Source organism: Myxocyprinus asiaticus, chromosome 2 (assembly GCF_019703515.2).
Source record: "Myxocyprinus asiaticus isolate MX2 ecotype Aquarium Trade chromosome 2, UBuf_Myxa_2, whole genome shotgun sequence".
NCBI lineage: Eukaryota > Metazoa > Chordata > Actinopteri > Cypriniformes > Catostomidae > Myxocyprinus > Myxocyprinus asiaticus.
Window position 1 is genome coordinate 63,972,947 of NC_059345.1, and position 22,804 is coordinate 63,995,750.

Genomic DNA, 22,804 nt, shown 5'->3' on the forward strand with positions numbered 1-22,804 from the left:
ATGTGTTACCAATGACTTCATGCCTCATTCTAGGAATACAATTTAACTGAGATCAGTAAAGGAGGCTGTTTTAACCACTAAAGTGATATATATATATATATATAATGCAGTAGATAATGTGTAATTTGTTATGTTTACATTCTGTATTTATGGCGCTAATGCACTAACACACTAGAAGCGGCCATAATGTGCTCCAGTTAACCCTCTGTTATCGTATATTTATGATGGCACTGATACCACTACAAAGATGGGTTTATAAAAGAGGGTTAATGTGCAGAATACAGACAAATTAATGATGATTAAAGGCATATCTCACTTTGTCCAGATGTGTGAAAAGCTTTTGGCTGTGAATGGATCAGCAGAGTGAATGGGCACTAAAGAGTTTAGTAGATGTGGTTGCTTTTGTAGACTAAATAAAAAAAAAAAATTACTTGACATGTTCTTGGAAAATCTCTCTATGTGAACGATTGTACAGATGCACAGATGTGGTTAAGTTTGCACCAGCTGGTAAACTCTGCACTCCATGTTCATGTTGACTGATTTTGACTGAGTGAAGATATCAACCAGGAAAAGATTTTAGCGTCAAGTAGTTGGAGCATCAGGTCACACCCACTGATGACATTGACCAATAGCAGTAAGAAGGTGTTAACAGCCAAAAGAAGTTTGCTGGCAAGCTGTTTCAAACCACCCCAATGAACTCAAGAACACATTTTTGGTCAGATTTAGTTTGAAATTACAACACATCTATTAGTTCTTCAATTTCACTAGAAGTATCAGGGGTATATTCACCAGTAAAGTGTCACAGCCACCCACAATGCTGAGCCCCAGTCCTGTTCTTCCCTTATTGATCTCTATGGTGGTCTCACAGCCGGGGATGATGGGACAGGTCACTGGATCAGAAGCTAACGTTGCCGGTGTGGAAGATCTGCTCGAACCTGTAAGCACAATCACCACGGCAACAAAGATCAGGTTCTGATTGATTCATGAATAAAACGCTTTTGGATTTCTGCAGTAACACCCAGATCTCCCTTTATCTTACTCCCGAATGGCTCCATTTCTGATGATGTCAAACAGACCAAAGCCAGGCTAGTCTGAAGGGCTGTTCCCTGGTCTGATCCTGGGCCAATCTTATTAGATGATGAGGACAGGGAGGTGGGGTCAGTGCAGATGGTGAGTTTCACTGAGTTCTGGGCTTTCTTGAGTAGTGACATCACCTACAACACATTTTCACAACATTTTGCAATATTTCACATTAGTCCAAAAAATTAGGGCTGTCAATCAATTAAATGTTTTAATAGAATTAATTACATGATATACCAAATAATGAATCTGAATAATCACAATTAATTGCAAATGTCAATATTTGCTGAGAAAGGCTCCCAAATTGAAACATAAATCATTAGAAATATAAAATAAAAATTCTGATAATTATAATACAGTTGTCTAAATTATTGTTTTTCCATTTTACTGAACATAAGTTTATCATTGGCCTACAGTCCACAGCAATCCATTTTGCAATTTAATTTGTCAATCTGTCCAGGAAAGATTTATTAAAAGGGTTTTTCTAAGGACTCGTCAATGTACACATGCGTCAGACGGAAGCTTTTAAAGTGTCACACTTTGGTTGTGTTGCATCATAAACACAGTGTTTTTAGGACGCTGTGCCAAGAAACTTAGAAAAACCCCTGCATTCAGAGTTGTGCTCCGTCCAGCTATGTTTGAACACAAGAATGCGTCCTCATCTCGTGCTGTCGATAAGTGTGGTTTGTTGTTAGTTGTACAGCTGGATTTCCCCTTACTGCCCCCTGCTGACTGAGACTATAAAAAAACGTGAAGGTGGTACTTAAAGCTTGAATTCTACTGATGGTAGGACTACTCCTTATTGCGATCCGAGGGCTTGATTAATTGTGCAACTTTTTGTTCACGTTTTTATATAATTAATCACATTAAATTAACAAGTTAAAATGAAAGCCCTATTAAAAATGTATTCTTCTTTAAAAAGAAATAGCTGTAAATAATAAATACATACAAAATTAAAATAAATAAATAAATAATAAAAAAGAATGGTCTTGACCATGTTTATGGTACTTATATGGTGCTTTTTGTCATTTTTGGGGCTCAGAAGTTTGGAAGGAAAGAAGTTCAGAAGTAAGGAAGCTTGGAAGAATGGAAGCAAGCTCAATCGAAAGGAAGGAGGTTTGGAAGGTTGTCTGGAAGGAATTTTGAAAGGAAGGAAGAAAGCTCAAAGGAAGGAGGTTTGAAAGGAAGGAAGAAAGGAAGTTTGGAAAGTATGATGGAAGAAAGGAAGGAAGCTCAATCGAAAGGAAGGATGTTTGGAATTTATTTTGAAAGGAAGAAAAAAGAAAGAAAGAAGGATGGAAGGAAGGATGGATGGATGGATGGATGGAAGGAAGCTCAATCTAAAGGAAGGATGTTTGGAATGTATTTTAAAAGGAAGAAAGGAAGTTTGGAAGGAAAGAAATTTGGAAGGAAGCTCAATCTAAAGGAAGGATGTTTGGAATTTATTTTGAATGGAAGGAAGAAAAGTAGTAAGAAAGGAAATTTGGAAGGAAGTTTGAAAGGAATTTTAGAATGATGGTAGTAAGGAACTGTCTTTATGTAGAGACAGAGGGAATGTGTGTTACCTTTTCCACAGAGTGTGCAAGCACCATTTCATCATCTACTGCCAGCAGTCTGTGTCCCGCCTTAATCACACCATCCTGAAACACACACGCACTCCTATCATTACGAGGACGCTCCATAGACATAATGATTTTTATACTGTACAAACTATATATTCTATCCCCTAACCCTACCCCTAAACCTAACCCTCACAAAAAAACATTCTACATTTTTACATTTTCAAAAAAAACATTGTTTAGTATGTTTTTTTAAGCCGTTGGAATTGCAGGTACACTATGGGGTGTCCTAAAAATCCACATTTATAACATAATACCATCATAATTACTAGTGTGTAACCTAAAAAAATGTCCTCATAAACCATAAAAACCAACTCACACACACACACAGATAGTAAAACAATCATTTAAGAAAACAAAAGAAAAAAAAAAGTGTTTATGACTACCTGAATATGAATGTGGTTTGAGTGATTAGATTGGATAATTTGCTTGTTCGCCCGAAATGCATCTTAATACCAGATGTATGCGGGGTCATACACATAAAAACACAGACACTACTACACTTTCAGGGTCAGGATCAGAGTCAAGGTCCAAAATTAACTTTTTGCCACACCTGTCAATCGCATGTGAATTGTAAAGTCTTTTGATAAAAAGAACATTTTTCCTCGCATTTGATACCTGCCATGTTTTGTAATTTTGGCCCCTGACCGTTCATATAACTCAGTCACTATTCATACCCTTCCAGCCTGTCTGCTCTTGTCCACACTCTGAATGATCAATCCGTTCCCACTGTCATCCTCCGTCAGGACTACACCCACCCCTCCATCCTCCTGACATCCAATTGAGAAAGACATAAAGAAAGAAACTTTACCATCACCAGTACAGAGAGACAGAGAGAGACAAACACAGTCAACATACAACATACAATAACAACAAAATAAACACATTAACGCTGATGAGTGGGGCTTCAATTGAACATTGCTGTATTAGTGCACTATACCGACTCATCTGAGCAATTGTAATGGGATAAACAACACCATTAACTTACTTGTTTTTTTAGTAGGGCAAACAGTCAAATTATTATAGTTCACAAAGTATTTTCATTTAGATTTTTAGGAAGTGGGTATAATTAACCAATACCTACAGTATAAAGCAATGTCAGACATTCTTTTTTTTTTAATCCCATTTTCTCCCGAATTTGGAATGCCCAATTCCCACTACTTAGTAGGTCCTCGTGGTGGTGCGTTACTCACCTCAGTCCGGGTGGCGGAGGACAAGTCTCAGTTGCCTCTGCTTCTAAGACTGTCAATCCGCGCATTTTATCACGTGACTCGTTGTGCATGACACCGCGGAGACTCACAGCATGTGGAGACTCATGCTACTCTCCACGATCCACACACAATTTACCACGCGCCCCATTGAGAGCGAGAACCACTTATCGCGACCACGAGGAGGTTACCCCATGTGACTCTACCCTCCCTAACAACCGGGCCAATTTGGTTGCTTAGGAGACCTGGCTGGAGTCACTCAGCACACCCTGGATTAGAACTCGCGACTCCAGGGGTGGTAGTCAGCGTCAATACTCGCTGAGCTACTCAGGCCCCAAAAAAGTAATTCTTGCACTTTTTCAATTATAAAATGCAAATGTGAAATTAATTAATTGCACTGTTTGATCTCCATTTAAACATCAAAATGTAAAAATATTAAATAATAATAACAACATTAACAATGTTAATAATAGTAACAACTCACACTTTTTTCACACTTAAAGGGTAAAAAAATGTCCCTATGCGCCACCTGCTGTCGATTTTGTGACTTGCGTCTCATGGGTGACTTGAATTTACAGTTTTACCATTTTGGTCTGGTACCTACTGTATACAGTATGTGTGTGTGGGTGTATCTCACCACAGGTAGAGTTACGTGTTGAATAATGTCTAGTGTTGAGCTGGACATCTCTGTCTGAGAGGGAAACAACAGAGAGAACATTAAACATGGATGAACATATGTTTGAATGAATAAATCAACAAATAAATGAACAAATGCATAAATGAGCAAACAAATAAATGAATGAGTGAATAAATGAACGAATAATCTTTTAGCAAAATCGGACAAAACTTCCCTTTGGGGAACGTCCTCAAAGTAAATGATTCCTAAATAAAGTGTTTTTAAGATTTCTTTTAGGGTTAGGGCAGGGTTAAGCTTTGGGTTCGTCTATATTTATTATAAATAGCTTTATAAAACTAATAGAAGTCAGTGGTGCATGCCTATTTAGACAGCTAGGAAAACGTGTGTGTGTATCAAGCATGTGTGTTTACCTCTGTGTGTGTGTCCAGTGAGTCTCCAAACTCCTTCATTGGCCCTACAGCCATCTGACTCAAAGCATCTCTGTTCCTGAAACACACACAGACACACACACAAACTTGTTTTTATATCATTGTGGGGACTCTCCATAGACTTCCATGCATTTTATGGATTTTATACATTTCTATCCCCTAACCCTACCTCTAAACCTAACCCTCATAGAAACCTTTTTTATGTTTAGTATGTTTAATAAGCCATTTCCCTCATGGGGACAGCTGGCTGGACCCCACAATGTAGGTGATCTCAGGTTCTACTTTCCTTGTGGGGACATTTGGTCCTCACAATGTAGTATAAACATAGTACACACACACACACACTGACACACACACACACACACACACACACACAGAGATCAAACATATCTGCTGAGGAGCGTGCATCCGGCTTCAAAAAGGCTTCGGATCAAAGCCAATATCCATTGCTCCTTCTCCTTTTGACAAATACATTTTCACATTTCCATTGGAAAATGTCTAGATTTCTTGATATACATTTTTTAACATGACTGCACTCTCAATTGAGCACAATATTGCCTGCTCAACTTTTTCAACTTTTCCATTCCCTTTTCCCATTGGAATTTCATAAAATCCATAATAAAATATTTCTAAGATATGAACTGACCCAACCAGCTCTGAGGTGAATCACAACATTACAAACGTTTGAAGCAAAAAGGTATTTGAAAATCAGACAAAAAGAACAAGACTGTGTCCTTAACGTCTTTAATGATGGTTGAACTACAATATCAAGAAGCATTGTGAATGACCCAATCTAATTCAAAATTTAAAAAAGTAAAAAAATAAAACAAAATTGTTGATTACGCGTATAGAAATAATACACTTTACGTTTGTTACAAAATATTTCGATACATACAATATATGTAGTTTGAGAGTGTAGGAAGACTTGACTGCATCATTCACAGTGTGTCATGGGAGTGGCCGGTAACTGCAGAGCACTTTTGACGCAGTTTGTTGGCTGCAATTCTCTGATTGGTGGATCTCTCTTCGGAATTATGGGTAGTGTAGTTCTTAACCAGAAATACCATTAATAAACATGATTTTTTAAAATGAAGTTGAAATAATGTGTATTGATGGCTTAAGTAGAAGCACATAACATCACTTAACAGTCTCGGAGCTCATGGTAGTAGGTCTGTCTTTAAAAGGTTTTTAAGTTATCATTAAAAAATCAATTCATCAATGGAGAAAATGAATGGGATTTTTACTTCTGAAACCAGACGGTAGCACTCTGTTACAGCTGATAAAATAGTTCCGAGATGAGCATACACAGAAACATTTCTATTCACTGTAGAACTTTCCATTTTGAGGAAATTTCCCATTTTAACAAAATTCCCAATTTCCATTTTAAGGCCTGAAAATCACAATATTAGAATTCTCTGATATTTTCAGGTATTCCATGACAGTAGGTAACCTGAATCATCCTGAACTTTTGACCTACCGGATGAAGATGATCTTGACATTTGACGGGGTGCTTTTAATGATGGCAGAAGCGTTCTGATGACTGCGGCCGTACAGAACCTGACCGTTTATCTGATAAACAGATGTTCACATCTGTTAGGTTTCAATCCGCTGATGATCCAATGTTAAAGTACAGACACACAAACACACTCACCTCTAGCAGTTCGTCTCCTACGATGATGCGTCCGTCTTGGCCGGCGGCACCGCTGGGATCGATGCCCACAACAAAGACACTCATGCGCGAACGGTCCCGGTTACCTGCCAGACTCAAACCCAAACCCGTGCGACCCTTCTCCAGCTCGATCATGAGCAGCTGACCCGGTAAACGACCATACCGCTCCGTTACCACCTCTTCTCACACACACACAAACACACAATTAAAAAAAATTTTTTTATTAAATATTTAACTGAAAAATGTACATGAATTTAATAATTTCTAGGTACACATTGACTAAACATAATGATCCATGTTAACCCAGCATGATATGTTTATGTTCAAAAAAAGCATCTGTGCTTTAATGCAAGCAAGGAAATCTGACATGCTCAATGTCACAAATGTTCTTACATTTGATGAGTAACCTAGAAATAGTCTTTACTCATAACTATTTTTTTTTAATATATATCTGTTTTATGTCTTCCAATGTCCTAAAATGTTTCTTTTTTTTTCTCTCCATTATTTAAACAACAAAATCTCAGATTGTCAATGTGACCCCACTGAACATTAACACGTTAGAGTATCAGCCCTTTCGACATTTAATCATGTGCAGGACATGAATTATTGACATCAACTAATTTTCACTACTTAAAATGCCAATTCTTGGTATCAGCAAAGGAATTACTACTGGTGAAAATGCTCATTTTTACTATTAGTAAGAATGTTAATTCTTGGTATGACATCACTCATGGACTCAAAATACTGATATCTCACTGCATTTTCACTAGCAGAATTTCACAATAATCTGTCATTCACTTTAATGATATCTGTAATTGTGTTTTGAAATAATTCATTCCTTACTAGTTGAAATTCCAATTTCAGATATCAGCATTGTACTCCTTACTAGTAAAAATTATAATTTTTTATATTTATAATTGCATAGTTGTACAAATATCCATTCCTGGTATGAACAATTAAATAACATCTAGTGAAAATGATCATTTTTTATATCTGTAAATTTAATATATAAATTTAGATAGATATCAAATAAAAATTTCACTAGTTAAATGCACATTTTTTAGATAATTGAAAGTGGTCATTTTTGATACTCGCTGCAATGTTAATTCCAAATATCTGTAATGTGATTGTTAGTAGTAAGAAAGTCTTTTTGATATCTTTAATTATATATATATATATATATATATATATCACACACACACACAATGAAAATCTGTCATCATTTACTAAACCGCACGTTTTTCCAAACCTGTATGACTTTGTGTTGTGTGTGTGTGTATGTGTGTGTGGAACACAAAAGACATTTAGCAGTATGTCTAAGGTGCTCTCTTTCATACAATCGGACAATTACTTCTAAACAAAAAACAGCAGGCAAAAATAAAGTCCATATAACTTGTGCAATATACACAAAAAAAAATAGCTCTTTAGCTGAACTTGATTCAATCATGGACAATGGTTGCATGTGTTTGAAATGAGTTTTCTTAACTTAAAATAACTATGTAATCTCAACACAAATACTTTGTGTAGAAAGAACCTAACTGAACTGAGTAAACCCAACACAATTAGATGTGTCAATGTAACTCAAATAAATCTTGTTTATTTCTTTACGTACTGAAACTTTACGTAGTGAAAATTAATATTTGCATGCTAAATACATGCTAGTTGGAAGCACTACAGAGTTTCTGCTAAGACATTTTGGTGCCAGCCAACATATCCGGGAATGGTAATGATAAAAATTGGAAAAAATCCAGTCATTTCATGTCGGTGTTTATTTTACGCTGTAACACAATGGACTGTGATATAATAATGACACAAAACAGAAAACGTTTGTTCTATATAGCTTCTTTTCTATTTAAAAAAAAAAAAACAACTGTCATGGAATAAGTGTCTAATAAAAAAATTAAAAAAATAAATTCAAATAAAAAAAAAATCACCAGGGAGCAAAAGTGGGCGAAGCAAAAAATAAATAAATAAATAAATTTGCCGCAAAAAAATAAATAAAATAAAAATAAATAAATAAATTTGCCACATATCCTTTAGTTTACAAAAAAATATTAAAATAACAAAAATCGTTAGGTCATGTCTAGGGCTGTGCGATATGAATAATATGCTTCTATCGGACACACGCATCCGTGTTTCATGTGAGTGTCGCGTGCACTTTCTTTGGTGCACGCAAGTGCGGGCGAGTCCAGCAGGCTTCCCAAAATTTACAGAGCAGGATCACTCGCGCTACTTAATCACTTTTGACCCAGTGAAAACCCTGAAGAGAAAAAACATCTCCACAGAAAGGGATGACACCCAAATAAGTCAAGAAAATAAAGAGGAGCTTGCTATTAAAACAGGTGCGACATCTGGTGTGGGATCAATCTATTTTTTCTCTTCAAAATGAAGAACGCAAAAGAATATTATAAAGGCAAAAGATGCGCTCCACATTATTTCAGCCATTTATGTTTTTGCAAGAAGGATTTATAATTATTTGTCATTTATTTTCCGCAAGAAGTGTTTATTTTTTTATATATAGGCCTATATATATATACAATATATATTATATTGTAGCCTATTATTTTCTTTGTTCCATTGCTTTGGGAAGATCTTGAGGAAAGTTTTTAATAATAATAAGGTCAACAACACATCAGACTGAAATGTGGCATTATGGTAATGATTTAAAACCAAGTTGTGTTTTTTTACATTTTTTACTTTGTTAATTGTCAAGTTCCAAATTAAGAGAAAATTATATAAGAGGCAATATTTAATTCTCTGACTGGATTACCCAAAAATAGGCATTACAAAATGGTTATTTAATATATAAACCAATTTACTATAAAAACAATTACTATACTCTGTGATATTGTTATTGTGATATAAAATTACTCATATCGCGATGTAAGATTTTGGTCATATCGCTCACCCCTAGTTATGTTATATAAGTTCTCACCTTGGCTAATTTTCTTGACTCTTTATTTGTATTACTATTTTCCTCAGATTTTTCATAGCATAAAAGTTCCTCCAGAAGATGGCAATGCAAGGCAGTTTTAATGTAATTTTTCTGACATGAGAAGCTTCTCACTGCGGGCACGTGAGACGGGAATAACGCAGGCTGCTTTTTCCAGTGTGAGGTATAAAACCCGCTGCAGTCACGGATTAGAACTCTGCAAGCTTCAGGAAAGTTTAAACCTCCATTTTAAACCTCAGGTTTAAAAGAACATGAGGTTGAGTAAATCACAGTATTTTTGATTTGGGGCAAACTATTACTTTAAATATAGTTCCAGATGTGTACAGAGGGATCAATGCCATCCTGTGGCCACTGTGTGTTATAGCATTCAGGTGAGACTCACTCCAGCTGTATCCGTATTCATCCATCTCTTCCTCATCAGGGCCACTGTTGTTAAGAGTGAGCTGGTCGGTCTCTGTCATAGTATCTGTGTCTGTTTCCCCAACATGAGGGACAACCGGCAACATCAGGATGGGTGTTGTGGGGGAGATTTTTCCAGTCTCTCCATTCAGCTGCCACAGTGATCAAAGAACACATTAATAGTGCACTTTAAAATAATATATATATATATACACACACACACATACATACATATACACAGTTGTGCTCAAAAGTTTGCATACCCTGGCAGGAATTGAGAAATTTTGCCATTGATTTTGAAAATATGACTGATCATGCAAAAAAAGTATTTTATTTAAGAATAGTGATCATATGAAGCCATTTATTATCACATAGTTGTTTGGCTCCATTTTAAATCATAATGATAACAGAAATCACCCAAATGGCCCAGATCAAAAGTTTACATACCCTTGAATGTTTGGCCTTGTTACAGACAAACAAGGTGACACACACAGGTTTAAATGGAAATTAAAGTTTAATTTCCCACACCTGTGTCTTTTTAAATTGCAATTAGTGTCTGTGTATAAATATTCAATGAGTTTGTTAGCTCTCACGTGGATGCACTGAGCAGGCTAAATACTGAGCCATGGGGAGCAGAAAAGAACTGTCAAAAGACCTGCGTAACAAGGTAATGGAACTTTATAAAGATGGAAAAGGATATAAAAAGATATCCAAAGCCTTGAAAATGCCAGTCAGTACTGTTCAATCACTTATTAAGAAGTGGAAAATTCGGGGATCTCTTGATACCAAGCCAAGGTCAGATAGACCAAGAAAGATTTCAGCCACAACTGCCAGAAGAATTGTTCAGGATACAAAGAAAAACCCACAGTTAACCTCAGGAGAAATACAGGCTGCTCTGGAAAAAGACGGTGTGGTTGTTTAAAGGATCACAATACTTGTTGACCCCTCTCCAAACATAGCGCTTATGGTTGTGACCATAAAGCTCTATTTTGGTCTTGTCACTCCAAATTACAGTGTACTAGAAGCTGTGAGGTGTGTCAAGGTGTTGTCAGGCATATTGCAACCGGGCTTTTTTGTGGCATTGGTGCAGTAAAGGCTTCTTTCTGGCAACTCGACCATGCAGCTCGTTTTTGTTCAAGTATCGTCATATTGTGCTCCAATTTCAAGGCTTTGAATATCTTTTTATATCCTTTTCCATCTTTATGAAGTTCCATTACCTTGTTACGCAGGTCTTTTGACAGTTCTTTTCTGCTCCCCATGGCTCAGTATCTAGCCTGCTCAGTGCATCCACGTGAGAGCTAACAAACTCATTGACTATTTATACACAGACACTAACTGCAATTTAAAAAGCCACAGGTGTGGGAAATTAACCTTTAAGTGCCATTTAAACAATTAATTGTGTGTGTCACCTTGTGTGTCTGTAACAAGGCCAAACATTCAAGGGTATGTAAACTTTTGTTCAGGGCCATTTGGGTGATTTCTGTTATCATTATGATTTAAAAAGGAGCCAAACAACTATGTGATAATAAATGGCTTCATATGACCACTATCCTTAAATAAAAGACATGCATGATCAGTCATATTTTCAAAATCAACGCCAAAATTTTTTAGCACAACTATATACTATATATATATATATATATATATATATATATATATATATATATATATATATATATATATATATATATATAATCTACAGTTTATTCAATTAGCACTGCATCTGTCTGCTCACCCTACAGTAATGAATGCTAACTAATCCTCACAAACAGCCATCAACACATTTTATATATGAACCTTAAAAATCTAATCAAATCAAACATTTTAATCTGTTCTTCATTTCTCAAAATGAAGAACCACCAGCAAATCAAGACATGCTACAGTTCTTTTAAAAATATTTTTAATAATTAGTTAGCTCAGCTAAATTTATGTTTAATGATTGAAAATTAAACGAAAAAAATCTGATTATTCACCACCCAATAAACAGTATGTTACAAAGTCCAAAAATAAGCAAAAAATATAACAGCTTTAGACATTAGAATACAACACCAAAAATACATAAAGTGAGTAGTTCACACAAAAAATGAATGTTTCGTCATCATTCGCTCACCCTCATGTCATTAAAACAACAAATCGGGCTTTCTTCCATTGAACACAAAATAAGTTTAGCAGAATATCCAAGCTGCCCTTTTCCATACAGTGATTCACACCTTCAAGCCAAAAATGGACATAAAAGCACCATAAAAGTACCTTAAAAGTAGTCCATGCGACTCGTCTTCTGAAGCAATACGCTTTGTGTGGCAATATTGACTGATAATCTTGCTTTCTGCCGGATATAGCTATTCCAACTTTGTATGTGAAGATGTGTCGCATCAGGTGTGATGCAAATGATGCGAAATGCCATTGGTCCTCATGTACTGAATCACACTTGTACCAATCACAATGCGCTTCTGCATATTCAAACTTTGCACAATGAAATTTGAAAGCTAGGGTGGAGGGCAAGATTTTCAGTAAATAATGACTTAAATTTTGGTCTGTTTATTACACAAAGTTATCATATGGCTAGAAGACTGGAATATAGCGCACAAATCATATGGACTACATTTATTATAATGCTTGTTCTTTTCGGAGCCTGACAGATTCTAGTCACTGTATGCATTCATTGTATAAAAGAAACCAGTGTGAATATCTGCTGAACATCTTTCGTGTTCCATGTTAGTCAAAGTCATTCCCGTTTGGAACAACATAAGAGTAATAAAATATGAATGAAATAGACGAATAAATTAAAAAAAAAGTTCCGTTCAGCCTCAGAAGTTTTTTCTCCATGATCAACCAACAAAATGGAGAAATAGGGTTTAAGGGCAACATTTTTCATACATATATGCAAATGTTATTAAATAAAAATCCATAACAGCATGTACATGCGAGAGGAAACACACACAAACACACAAGACACAAACCTTAAACGGTGTAGGTGTAAAAGGATTAGTTGGACACAGATGGAGGAAAAGTCTACTGTGAGTGTCAATGTCCTACAGAAAATAGAATAACCAACGCCAGTGAGAGAGAGAGAGAGAGAGAGAGAGAGAGGAAAAAGAGTAAAGTAACAAAGGAGAGCGAGTGTGTACTTGTTCAGACTACAGCAGAGAACATTTAGAGAAACATAATCTAAACTATAAATTCAAGTCTGTGGTCAATCAAGAACAAACCCCACAAACACTTACTGTCATTGTTAGTCTAGTCTCAGGCTATCAACGGAATGGAATACTAGCTTACTACGTACTGAATACTGAATAGTATACATTGAATTCTGCCTACTTTTTTTTTTTTTTTTAACAGCAAGTGAAACAGTAGACAAAAACATCAAGCAATGTTTCGATGAAAACAGCGCTGCACACCACCATGGTGGTTAAAGGACTTGGATAGGAATAAGCTGGATCCTGACACGGTTAAGGAGCTGTGGCTCTCGCTACTGACTTGCCACATTGTGCAACTAAATTCACAGCACAGGTGATTGGCAGAAATATGGCCAGTTTAGTGTCTTTTGAAAGACATATGGCTGAATCTGATATCATAGATAAGGACAAGTCCTTCCTGTTGGATGCCCCGGTGTCCTAGAATTGTCTCTGCTGTGCTGTCACTGAAAAGTTCCAATCAGTTAAACAACAAACCCGGGCTGTACCTTCTGCTTCGCCTGTTCCAGTGCATTTTCAGGCTGATGGCTGCTGCAGTAACCATCACCCCTCTGGGGCTACCCCACATGAGACCACTTCAATGCTGGTTGAATGCCAGAGTTTCCCACTTCATGTAGCGGAGCCATATACATCTCCGAGCCATGCTCTTGGTGTGACAGCAGACCCCTTTCTTCGCAGAGGGGGGTGATGGTGGGTCAGGTGGTCCGAAGCAAAATTGCCAGAACTTTGTGACAGACATCCAACATTTGGTACATAAATTGCCAAGAGCTTTTGGTGGTCTACTTGACCTTTAAAGCTTTTCAATTAGATGTGCAGGGGTTTCACATGCTGATATGGGCAGAGAGCATCTCAGCAATAGCTTATCAGCATTCAGGGGGAGTGTGTTCTCACCCAATTTTGAATCCTCCCTCCCTCACTTCTCTGGGTGCATTGTCCCTTTCTTTCTATCCAAGCAGTGCATATTCTGGGTCACCTGAACTTTGGAGTAGACATGCTCACACGTCAGGAGATTGTACCCAGATAGTAGTGAATGTATCCTCAAAAGGGATGAACCTGCTCTCTCAATGTTTGACTTTAGAACGGCGTTGCTTCTGCCGAAACAACACATTGCCAGCTCTGGTTCTCCCTGGCAGCTTAGACTCCTGTTTGGGATCAATGCTCTGGCTAACAAGTGGCCAGATCACAATTATGCGTTCCCTCCATAAGGTTTTTGCACCAAGTGTTGTGCAAGGTGAGGGAAGACAATGAGACCAATTCTCTTGGTAGTGCTTATGTAGCACAACCAGTTGTAGTTTCAGGATCTGATTGCATTGTTGGACTGTCCTTATTGGAATATCACGCTCAGGAGGAACCTGCTCTCCCAGTGTTTGACTTTTAAATGGCTCCTTTAACGGACACATGAGACAGCTCTGAGTTCAATTTGCATTTGTTTACAACAGCGTGCACTTATGAGAACCCAGTTGGATGCTCAGTGTTATCTTGCAGTTCCTTCAGGAGCATCTGGATGCAGGTCTTACCCCATCCATGCTCAAGGTACATGTTGCAGCAATAGCCACTGGTCACACTGTCGTGGACAGTCTGTCTGTGGGCAGGCATCTAATTATTATTAGTGTTTATATTTATGAAAGGGGCACATGTTGGTGAACTGCAGGCTATGTCTGTGAAAAGTCCCTGTCTTGTGTTTGTCCCTGGTTTCTCCAAGGTATTGCTTCATCTGCAGATTAGTTATGTGCCTAGAGAGCAAGCTACCCCTTTTCAGTAACAAGTGACTGCCCTCTTCGAATTGACACAGATGAGAATGAACTTCTGCATTAGTTCTGCCCTGTTAGAAGGCTGCATATTTGTCTTGATTGCACAGCTCAAGACTGGTCAATGTTTTGTCTCATTTTGTGACCGTGCAAACATTTTAGCCTTCGCCAGGAAGAGGCTGTCCCACTGGGTTTCACGCGATCACTTGGGATGAGGCACTTGGTGTGCTACACTCATTTGGGATAAAAGCCCATTCTACTAGAAGGATGGCTTCTTCAGCTTGGTCTAAGGGTGTTTCTTTCGAGGACATTTCTGTGCTAGCTTCCCAGGTATTGGATGTAAAGGGGGTTGAAACTCCATAATTTACTGAGGTGCATTCATTACCCTATTGGCTAGTGATGAGAACCCTGCCTCAAGTACAACTTTGAATTCCACTTTGTTTGCATAGTTATTTCTGTGAAATGATCAGGAATTCTTTAGATCAATTAATAATTGGCAGACCCCCTGCAGTACTGTCACAAACTGTCTAGGGGGTGCATAATATTTCGAGAATTGAACAGAACAATGAGTTGTTAATGCAGACGTAATTAGAAGTGCAATTGAGATGTGCCGCAAACAATTAACAGAGATACAAGTGTGTGTGTTAACTCAGTCACTAATTTTGACAACAGACTGTCTCTCTCCACCATTGTCTAGGGGTACCCTGTATATTATGATCCCGAGAGAGCGTGCTGTATAAAAGAAGATGCTTAACAACCATAAACAAAATTACAGTATCTCTGTTGATGGCAGTTTACTAACAACTTGTGACCTAAGAATTATAGGGCTCTATGTGCCCCAGACCTGTTTTGAGATACAGGGTTTTAAAGTTTTGCAACTCTGACTAGCAGACCTCTTAAGTGTTGTAAGCGATGATAGCCATTCTACAACTTCTGTCGGACTTAACCACCAACTTAGAAATGTCCCCTCTTTCCAAGACCCCAACCTTCAAAGATACGGTTGTACCATTGAGACAGTCCCGAGCAGAATTTACGGTTGTCAAAATCAACAGTAGTAAAATAGTGCCTGTCATGATTTTGAATATTCTGCTTCAACTACTACACCACGCTGTTTACACACTCTAGGGCTGGCAAAGAGACCTGTTAGACAGGACACTTATTTTAGTGATATCTTTCAGGGAGTAAAACATTTTCTGCATACCATTCCATAAAACAAATGTCAAAGTAGTTCAACAAAGCCTTCTCTTAAGGTATTTTAATTTGACATTTTAAAAAGTGTCCTTGACTGATTAGGTGTGTGGTTACCTAATTTTCCACCAAAATCCCAGATACAACCTTATAATTCTAAAGTAATATTGCTTTGGTCAAAAATTGCCAACAGCAAACAAGTTGAACTGTTGCAATCTATTTTCCTTGATTACAGCTACAAGATGGTTGTATTCAACAGCCAAAGCTATTGTAATCACTATGTGAACCACCATGGATTCAGGAGTGACTCCTGTACACACACACCGAATGAATATTTTGAGGATTCATTTTGATATGTAAATGCAGTTGGCACTCAAAACTTTGCATTATGTACATGGCCATTGTGTTTAACACTTGCAGTGCCCTCTACTGGCACTGTTTAATTAAACTACAGTAAAATCACTTTGTGTACTCACCTTCTCATTGCTGTTTTCTGAACTGGGCACTGAACTGTCCTCCACTGCATCCAACGCAGATGTCTGCCATTAAAAATGAATGAACAACCTTCATAAAACACAGCTAAAGTTGAAGTCCAACAAAACCTCTACACGACCTAGTATTGTAATTAAACCTCTAATGTCATTAACACAGTGCTCTGTTTGTCTATACGATCCAAACTACAGTCTTCTACAGTAATGAATGTCTTTCTTTATGGCCACAGGCTGGCTGTGGGACCCCCCTCATGGTTTATATTTGTTGTTCTGTGCCATTGACACAAAGCTACTTTTAAGAGCCATTTGCAGCAAGACATCTGTTGGGCGGAAATGAGGCACGGCTCGTTACCATACATCTGGATGGAGAGTTTATGAATGTCTGATGAAGAGAGGAGGACAGAACACAAGGAGACAAACTTTAAAAGATGCCCTGATAAGAGGCCAGCAGGACATATGCCAGAGCTTGGACAAGTTTTTAATGAGCAGACGAGTCCATTATGGATACATATTAAAGTCAACATGACAGTGTTCACAGTGCATCTCCATATGACAGATGGTTGGATAGAAGGGGCTGAAAAACAAGAGGGTCTGGTGATGCCAGCCAGAAAGGAAAGTAATTTCAGAGGTGAATCAAGTCCTTATGTTTTAATGCAAGACATTTTTTTCTTTAGAATAATGTGCACTTTTTTCACAATAAGACCAGGAACATTTATTACAAAAGTAAATATGGTATATGTTGTTTTTATGTGGACTTTATATCCTGTTTTGTATGATTAATTCTGCACTTTTTTTTAATTCTTGTAATTTTTGCAAGTTCTGTTGTTCAATGACCAAAGCAAAGTCTTAAAGATCCCCTGAAACGATTTGATGACCCCAATTTTTTTTCCAATGTTGACATATTTTTTTTTTTTTTGTCAATAGCCTTTATAGTTTATGTCACAGCTGTGAATTTGCTAACTTGCTTTTGCTAGTCATTGCAGGTAGTGTATCATGTTGTCAGCAATATGTTCCCAGAAGAGAAAGACTATCTATTTTAACCCTTGTGCACAATTTTGGTCATTTTTGATCAGAAATTAATTTATTTTCTTTAATAAAAATGGTATACTTCCTCTGAGTGGCTTGTTACTTTTCCTACATTTACCATCTGAACACACACACACACACACACACACACACACACACAGGATTTGATGAGTTAAGGCCACTTAAAAAAAAAAAAAAAAACACTTGTTGTTTACGGTCAGATTTGAACGCCCATAGGGAATGAATGGGTGAGACTATAACACAGAGCAGTTTGTTTTGGAATTTGTCAAATAAAATCAATAATTCAGCCACAATGCAGAACACACAGACACATACAAATCTGTTTATCTTATTTTTAGTGGATCTTTGCACCAGATGGCAGCAAAATCCGTGTATCATTCGTTCATTTCATATTCAATTAGGAATTCAAAATTGGAAAAACAAAAAAAAAACGACTTATTTATTTATTTATTTACAAAACCAACATTAAAAACAATAAAGTTGCAATAAATGTGGAGATTTTGAGAATAAATGGTAAAGAATTTAATAGTAACTGAGATGAATTCATCTGAACAATTAAACAGAGAACTTTTATTCTGTCTCACAACACTGAGGAAGACAACGGTGCAGGTTGACCGATCATAAGGGGTGTTTCAGGTCCACCCATAAGTGCAAATCAAATATTCAAGCCATATATTAGTGAAATCAAATAATCAAAACGCACAGCGTCCCATGGCTATTTTTCCAATTTCCTATTTTTAACTTGAGCATTAAATTAAAATGATGAAAAACAAGTCATTATTTGTTTTTAATGTTGGTTTTGTAAATGAATAAAGAAATAAGTCATTTTTTGTTTTTCCAATTTTGAATTCCTTATTGAATATGAAATGAACAAATGATTCAGATTCCCATATTTTCATATGTTTCATCTTATAGTAGTGTAGGTTTTTACTGTAGTTAATGAACATAATTTTGCTTATTTGCATATGTAAGTTAATGGTGTAAATGAAAAATGTAAAGGTATATTAGATCTAAATATCACCCCCTTCCCTCCCCTCCCCTTCCCCAAATGCACAACTTTAGCGATTTAACTTAATTGGCGTGTTATTGCATTTCTTTCATAAAAAAAAAAAAAAGACATGTTTCCGTTTGACTGCAAACAATACAAGTGTGAGTCTAAAATGAACAGTGCACAAGGGTTAAATTTGTATTATTTTATATGTGTAATTTTGACAACCTTTAATAGTACACTAACATATCTGTGGCCTAACAGTTAACAAAACATGCACTAAAATTTCCCCTCATTACATGGGGTCTTTAATGCAACAATCATGCCCATCACTATGGAAAACCAAGTGTCCTGACGAGAAAACATGAAGGAAAAGGAAGAGTTTAAAAGGAAAATGTAGCATTTGATGACCGTAACACAAGGTGAAAGCACATCACACAGACAAACACACAGGAAGATTGACTCTAACCTGCAAGGGCCCGAGTGTAAAGCAGGATTCGGGATAAGGAAGAAATGGGGGTTCTGAACAGTTCAGCTGTAGGAAGGGAACAAGCGGCTTCTACAAGCACAACACAGGAAGTTAGTGAGCCAGTATCTACCTGTGCCAGTATATCAGCTTAAACACATTTAATCCCAAGAAAGCAAAAAAAAAAAAAATAAACTCCAAACAAGTCATAGACAAAACTAATTTTATAAAATCGATGTGAGGTTTGTTGAGGCGTGCTGACTGTCCCTTGCTGACGCAGCTCATAAACCACAAAGCTTCATGTACTTCAAGCTTGAATTGCTCCGTCAGTAGGAAAAAATACATACTTTTATTACGGAGTTGACCTACAGGTGGGAGGTATGATTAACTGGGTTAATTTTTTAAACACGTTATTTTTTTATATAATTAACCACACTAAATTCATGTGCATAATCGACAGCCCTAGTTATTATTATTAATAAATGTAACTATTTATTGAACATTGATGTCTTATCAAATTGCTGTTGTTGCGGTTATAAAAAAGGAATAAGCCACTTGAGTTATGATGCATTATACGGGTAATGCATTATACTGATTTTACCACAGTTAAGGTGGTTTAATGCACTCCACTTCACATCATGCTTAAGAACACTCATTACCGCATGGCCTATCATGGCTTACTGCTTTAGTAGGAAAAGTAGCATTATTGAAAAGAGAGGCCTCTGGGTAAATCAAATTTTGCAGAGGAAGTGGCTTGGGATCTTAACAGAAAAACAGCTGAGCTCGTAAAAGGTGCATTTCTTATTTGATTGCGGCCCCATTTAAACATGCTGCAAGTTGATTAACTGGCACATTTTAAGGCTAAGCAGAGGTAAATGAAGGATGCAGGTGGAAAGGAATTCTGGGAGGAGAGATAACACTGACAGCTGAAGGTGGAACACAAATTACCTGACGCTTCAGCATAGGAAAGCATTTTAAAGCTGCCCCGTATTTCTCTATGACCGGAGGTGAATCAAGATTATAGAAAGAGTCAGGCTGAGAGGGAGACAGAGGGAGATTTTGTGATGACAACAGTGGGTGAGGATGAAGAGCAGATCGAAACAGACAAACAGGCAGTAGGCGGATAGACCGACGCAAAGCACACAATGAACAGTGACGAAAGCAGTTAGTATTGACGCTGGTTGATATATTGAATTCAAACATGATTCATGATTCACTTGCATCATCGCTCAAAAATGTTGACAGAAGTCCCTGTGTTAACTGGCTAATGGCTGTTTGGCTGTTATGGTTCCTCTGATTTAAATAAATTATTACTATAAATTGTATTTAATTTAAACCAATAAATAAATGTACCCATTTATTTTGTAATATTCCATGAAAAAAACATTTGTTTACAATATTTCATAATATCCACTTTCAAAAACAAAACTACTACTGAAATTATATATATATATATATAAAACCACTCCACAGATTTAATATTAGCAAACTACAGTTTTGGCAAGTTGTTTAGGACATCTACTTTGTGTATGACACAAGTAATTTTTCCAACAATTGTTTACAGTCAGATTGTTTCACTTTTAATTGACTATATCACAATCCCAGTGGGTAAGAAATTTACATACAGTGTTAACTGTGCCTTTAAGCAGCTTGGAAAATTCTAGAAAATTATGTCAAGCCTTTAGACAATTAGCTTCTGATAGGAGGTGTATTGAACTGGAGGTGTACCTGTGGATGTATTTTAAGGCCTACCTTCAAACTCAGTGCCTTTTTGCTTGACATCATGGGGAAATTAAAAGAAATCAGCCAAGACCTCAGAAAAAACATTGTGGACCTCCACAAGTCTGGTTCATCCTTGGGAGCAATTTCTACATGCCTGAAGGTACCACGTTCATCTGTACAAACAATAGCACGCAAGTATAAACACCATGGGACCACGCAGCCAGCATACTGCTCAGGAAGGAGACGCATTCTGTTTCCTAGAAATTAATGTAGTTTGGTGCAAAAAGTGCAAATCAATCCAAGAACAACAGCAAAGACTTTGTGAAGATGCTGGAGGAAACAGGTAGACAAGTATCTATATCTACAGTAAAATGAGTCCTATATTGACATAACCTGAAAGGCTGTTCACCAAGGAAGAGGCCAATGCTCCAAAACTGCCATAAAAAAGCCAGACTACAGTTTGCAAGTGCACATGGGGACAAAGATAGTACTTTTTGGAGACATTTCCTCTGGTTTGATCAAACAAAAATGAAACATTTTGGCCATAATGACCATCGTTATGTTTGGAGGAATAGGGTGAGGCTTGCAAGCCGAAGAACACCATCCCAACCGCGAAGCATGGGGGTGGCAGAATCATGTTGTGGGGGTGCTTTGCTGCAGGAGGGACTGGTGCACTTCACAAAATAGATGGCATCATGAGGAAGGAAAATTATGTGGATATATTGAAGTAGCATCTCAAGATATCAGCCAGGAAGTTAAAGCTTGTCACAAATGGGTCTTCCAAATGGACAATGACCCCAAGCATACCTCCAAAGTTGTGGCAAAATGGCTAAAGGACAACAAAGCCCTGACCTCAATCTAATTTGTGGGCAGAACTGAAAAAACGTGCTAGCAAGGAGGCCTACAAACCTGACTCAGTTACACCAGTTCAGTCTGGAGGAATGGGATAAAATTCCAGCAACTTATTGTGAGAAGCTTGTGGAAGGCTACCCAAAACATTTGACCCAAGTTAAACAATTTAAAGGCAATGCTACCAAATACTAACAAAGTGTATGTAAACTTCTGACCCACTGGGAATGTGATGAAAGTAATAAAAGCTGAAATAAATTATTCTCTCTACTATTATTCAGACATTTCACATTCTTAAAATCAAGTAGTGATCCTAACTGACCTAAAACAGAGAATGTTTTCTACGATAAAATGTCAGGAATTGTGAAAAACTGAGTTTAAATGCATTTGGTTAAGGTGTATGTAAACTTCTGGCTTCAACTGTACTAGCAACACCTAACTACATGCAGGCAATACTTAAGATAAACTAAGTGCTAAAACATGCTAGCAACATGCTAATAACATATTAGCAATGCCAAACTTGCAAAACTTCTGACTTCAACTGTGTGTGTGTGTGTGTGTGTGTGTGTGTGTGTGTGTGTGTATATATATTGTGTGCTGCCAAAACAGCGCCGACCTGCCAAGTCATGGAATCTACAAGACCCCTGAAGGTGTCCTGTGGTATCTGTCACCAAGACATTAGCAGCAGATCCTTCAAGTCCTGTAAGTTGTGAGGTGGTGCCGCCGTGGATCGGACTTGTTGGTCCAGCACATCCCACAGATGCTCAATCGGATTGAGATCTGGGGAATTTGGAGGCCAGGGCAACATCTTGAACTCTTCATTATGTTCCTCAGACCATTCCCTAACAATGTGTGCAGTGTTGCAGGGAGCATTATCCTGCTGAAAGAGGCCACTGCCATCAGGGAATACCATTGTCATGAAGGGGTGTACCTGGTCTGCAACGATATTTAGGTAGGTGGCATGTGTCAAACTGAGATCCACATGAATGGCAGGACCCAGGGTTTCCCAGCAGAACATTGCCCAATGCATTACACACCCTCCACCGGCTTATCGTCTTCACATAGTGCATCCTGGTGCCATCACTTCCCCAGGTAAACGGCACACACGTACACGGCCA

General features: G+C 37.4%; 1 protein-coding gene across 4 annotated transcripts in view; it reads right to left on the reverse strand.

Moving 5' to 3' along the window:
* LOC127455972 (multiple PDZ domain protein-like) overlaps positions 1–22,804 on the reverse strand; it is a 139,056-nt gene that overhangs the window by 15,381 nt on the left and 100,871 nt on the right. For 3 of the 4 annotated variants that reach the window (XR_007899768.1, XM_051724213.1, XM_051724205.1), the window contains 10 exons: positions 16,600–16,662; positions 9,977–10,145; positions 6,624–6,820; positions 6,450–6,541; positions 4,955–5,030; positions 4,545–4,598; positions 3,377–3,469; positions 2,646–2,720; positions 1,040–1,214; positions 790–935 (listed from right to left, as the gene is read on the reverse strand). Coding sequence is in view for 3 of the 4 variants with exons in the window: in XM_051724213.1 (XP_051580173.1) it covers positions 790–935; positions 1,040–1,214; positions 2,646–2,720; positions 3,377–3,469; positions 4,545–4,598; positions 4,955–5,030; positions 6,450–6,541; positions 6,624–6,820; positions 9,977–10,145; positions 16,600–16,662 (1,140 nt within the window). In the remaining variant the exon portion in view is untranslated. The remainder of the gene's footprint in view (positions 1–789; positions 936–1,039; positions 1,215–2,645; positions 2,721–3,376; positions 3,470–4,544; positions 4,599–4,954; positions 5,031–6,449; positions 6,542–6,623; positions 6,821–9,976; positions 10,146–16,599; positions 16,663–22,804) is intronic. The other variant, XM_051724221.1, reaches the window with a different exon arrangement.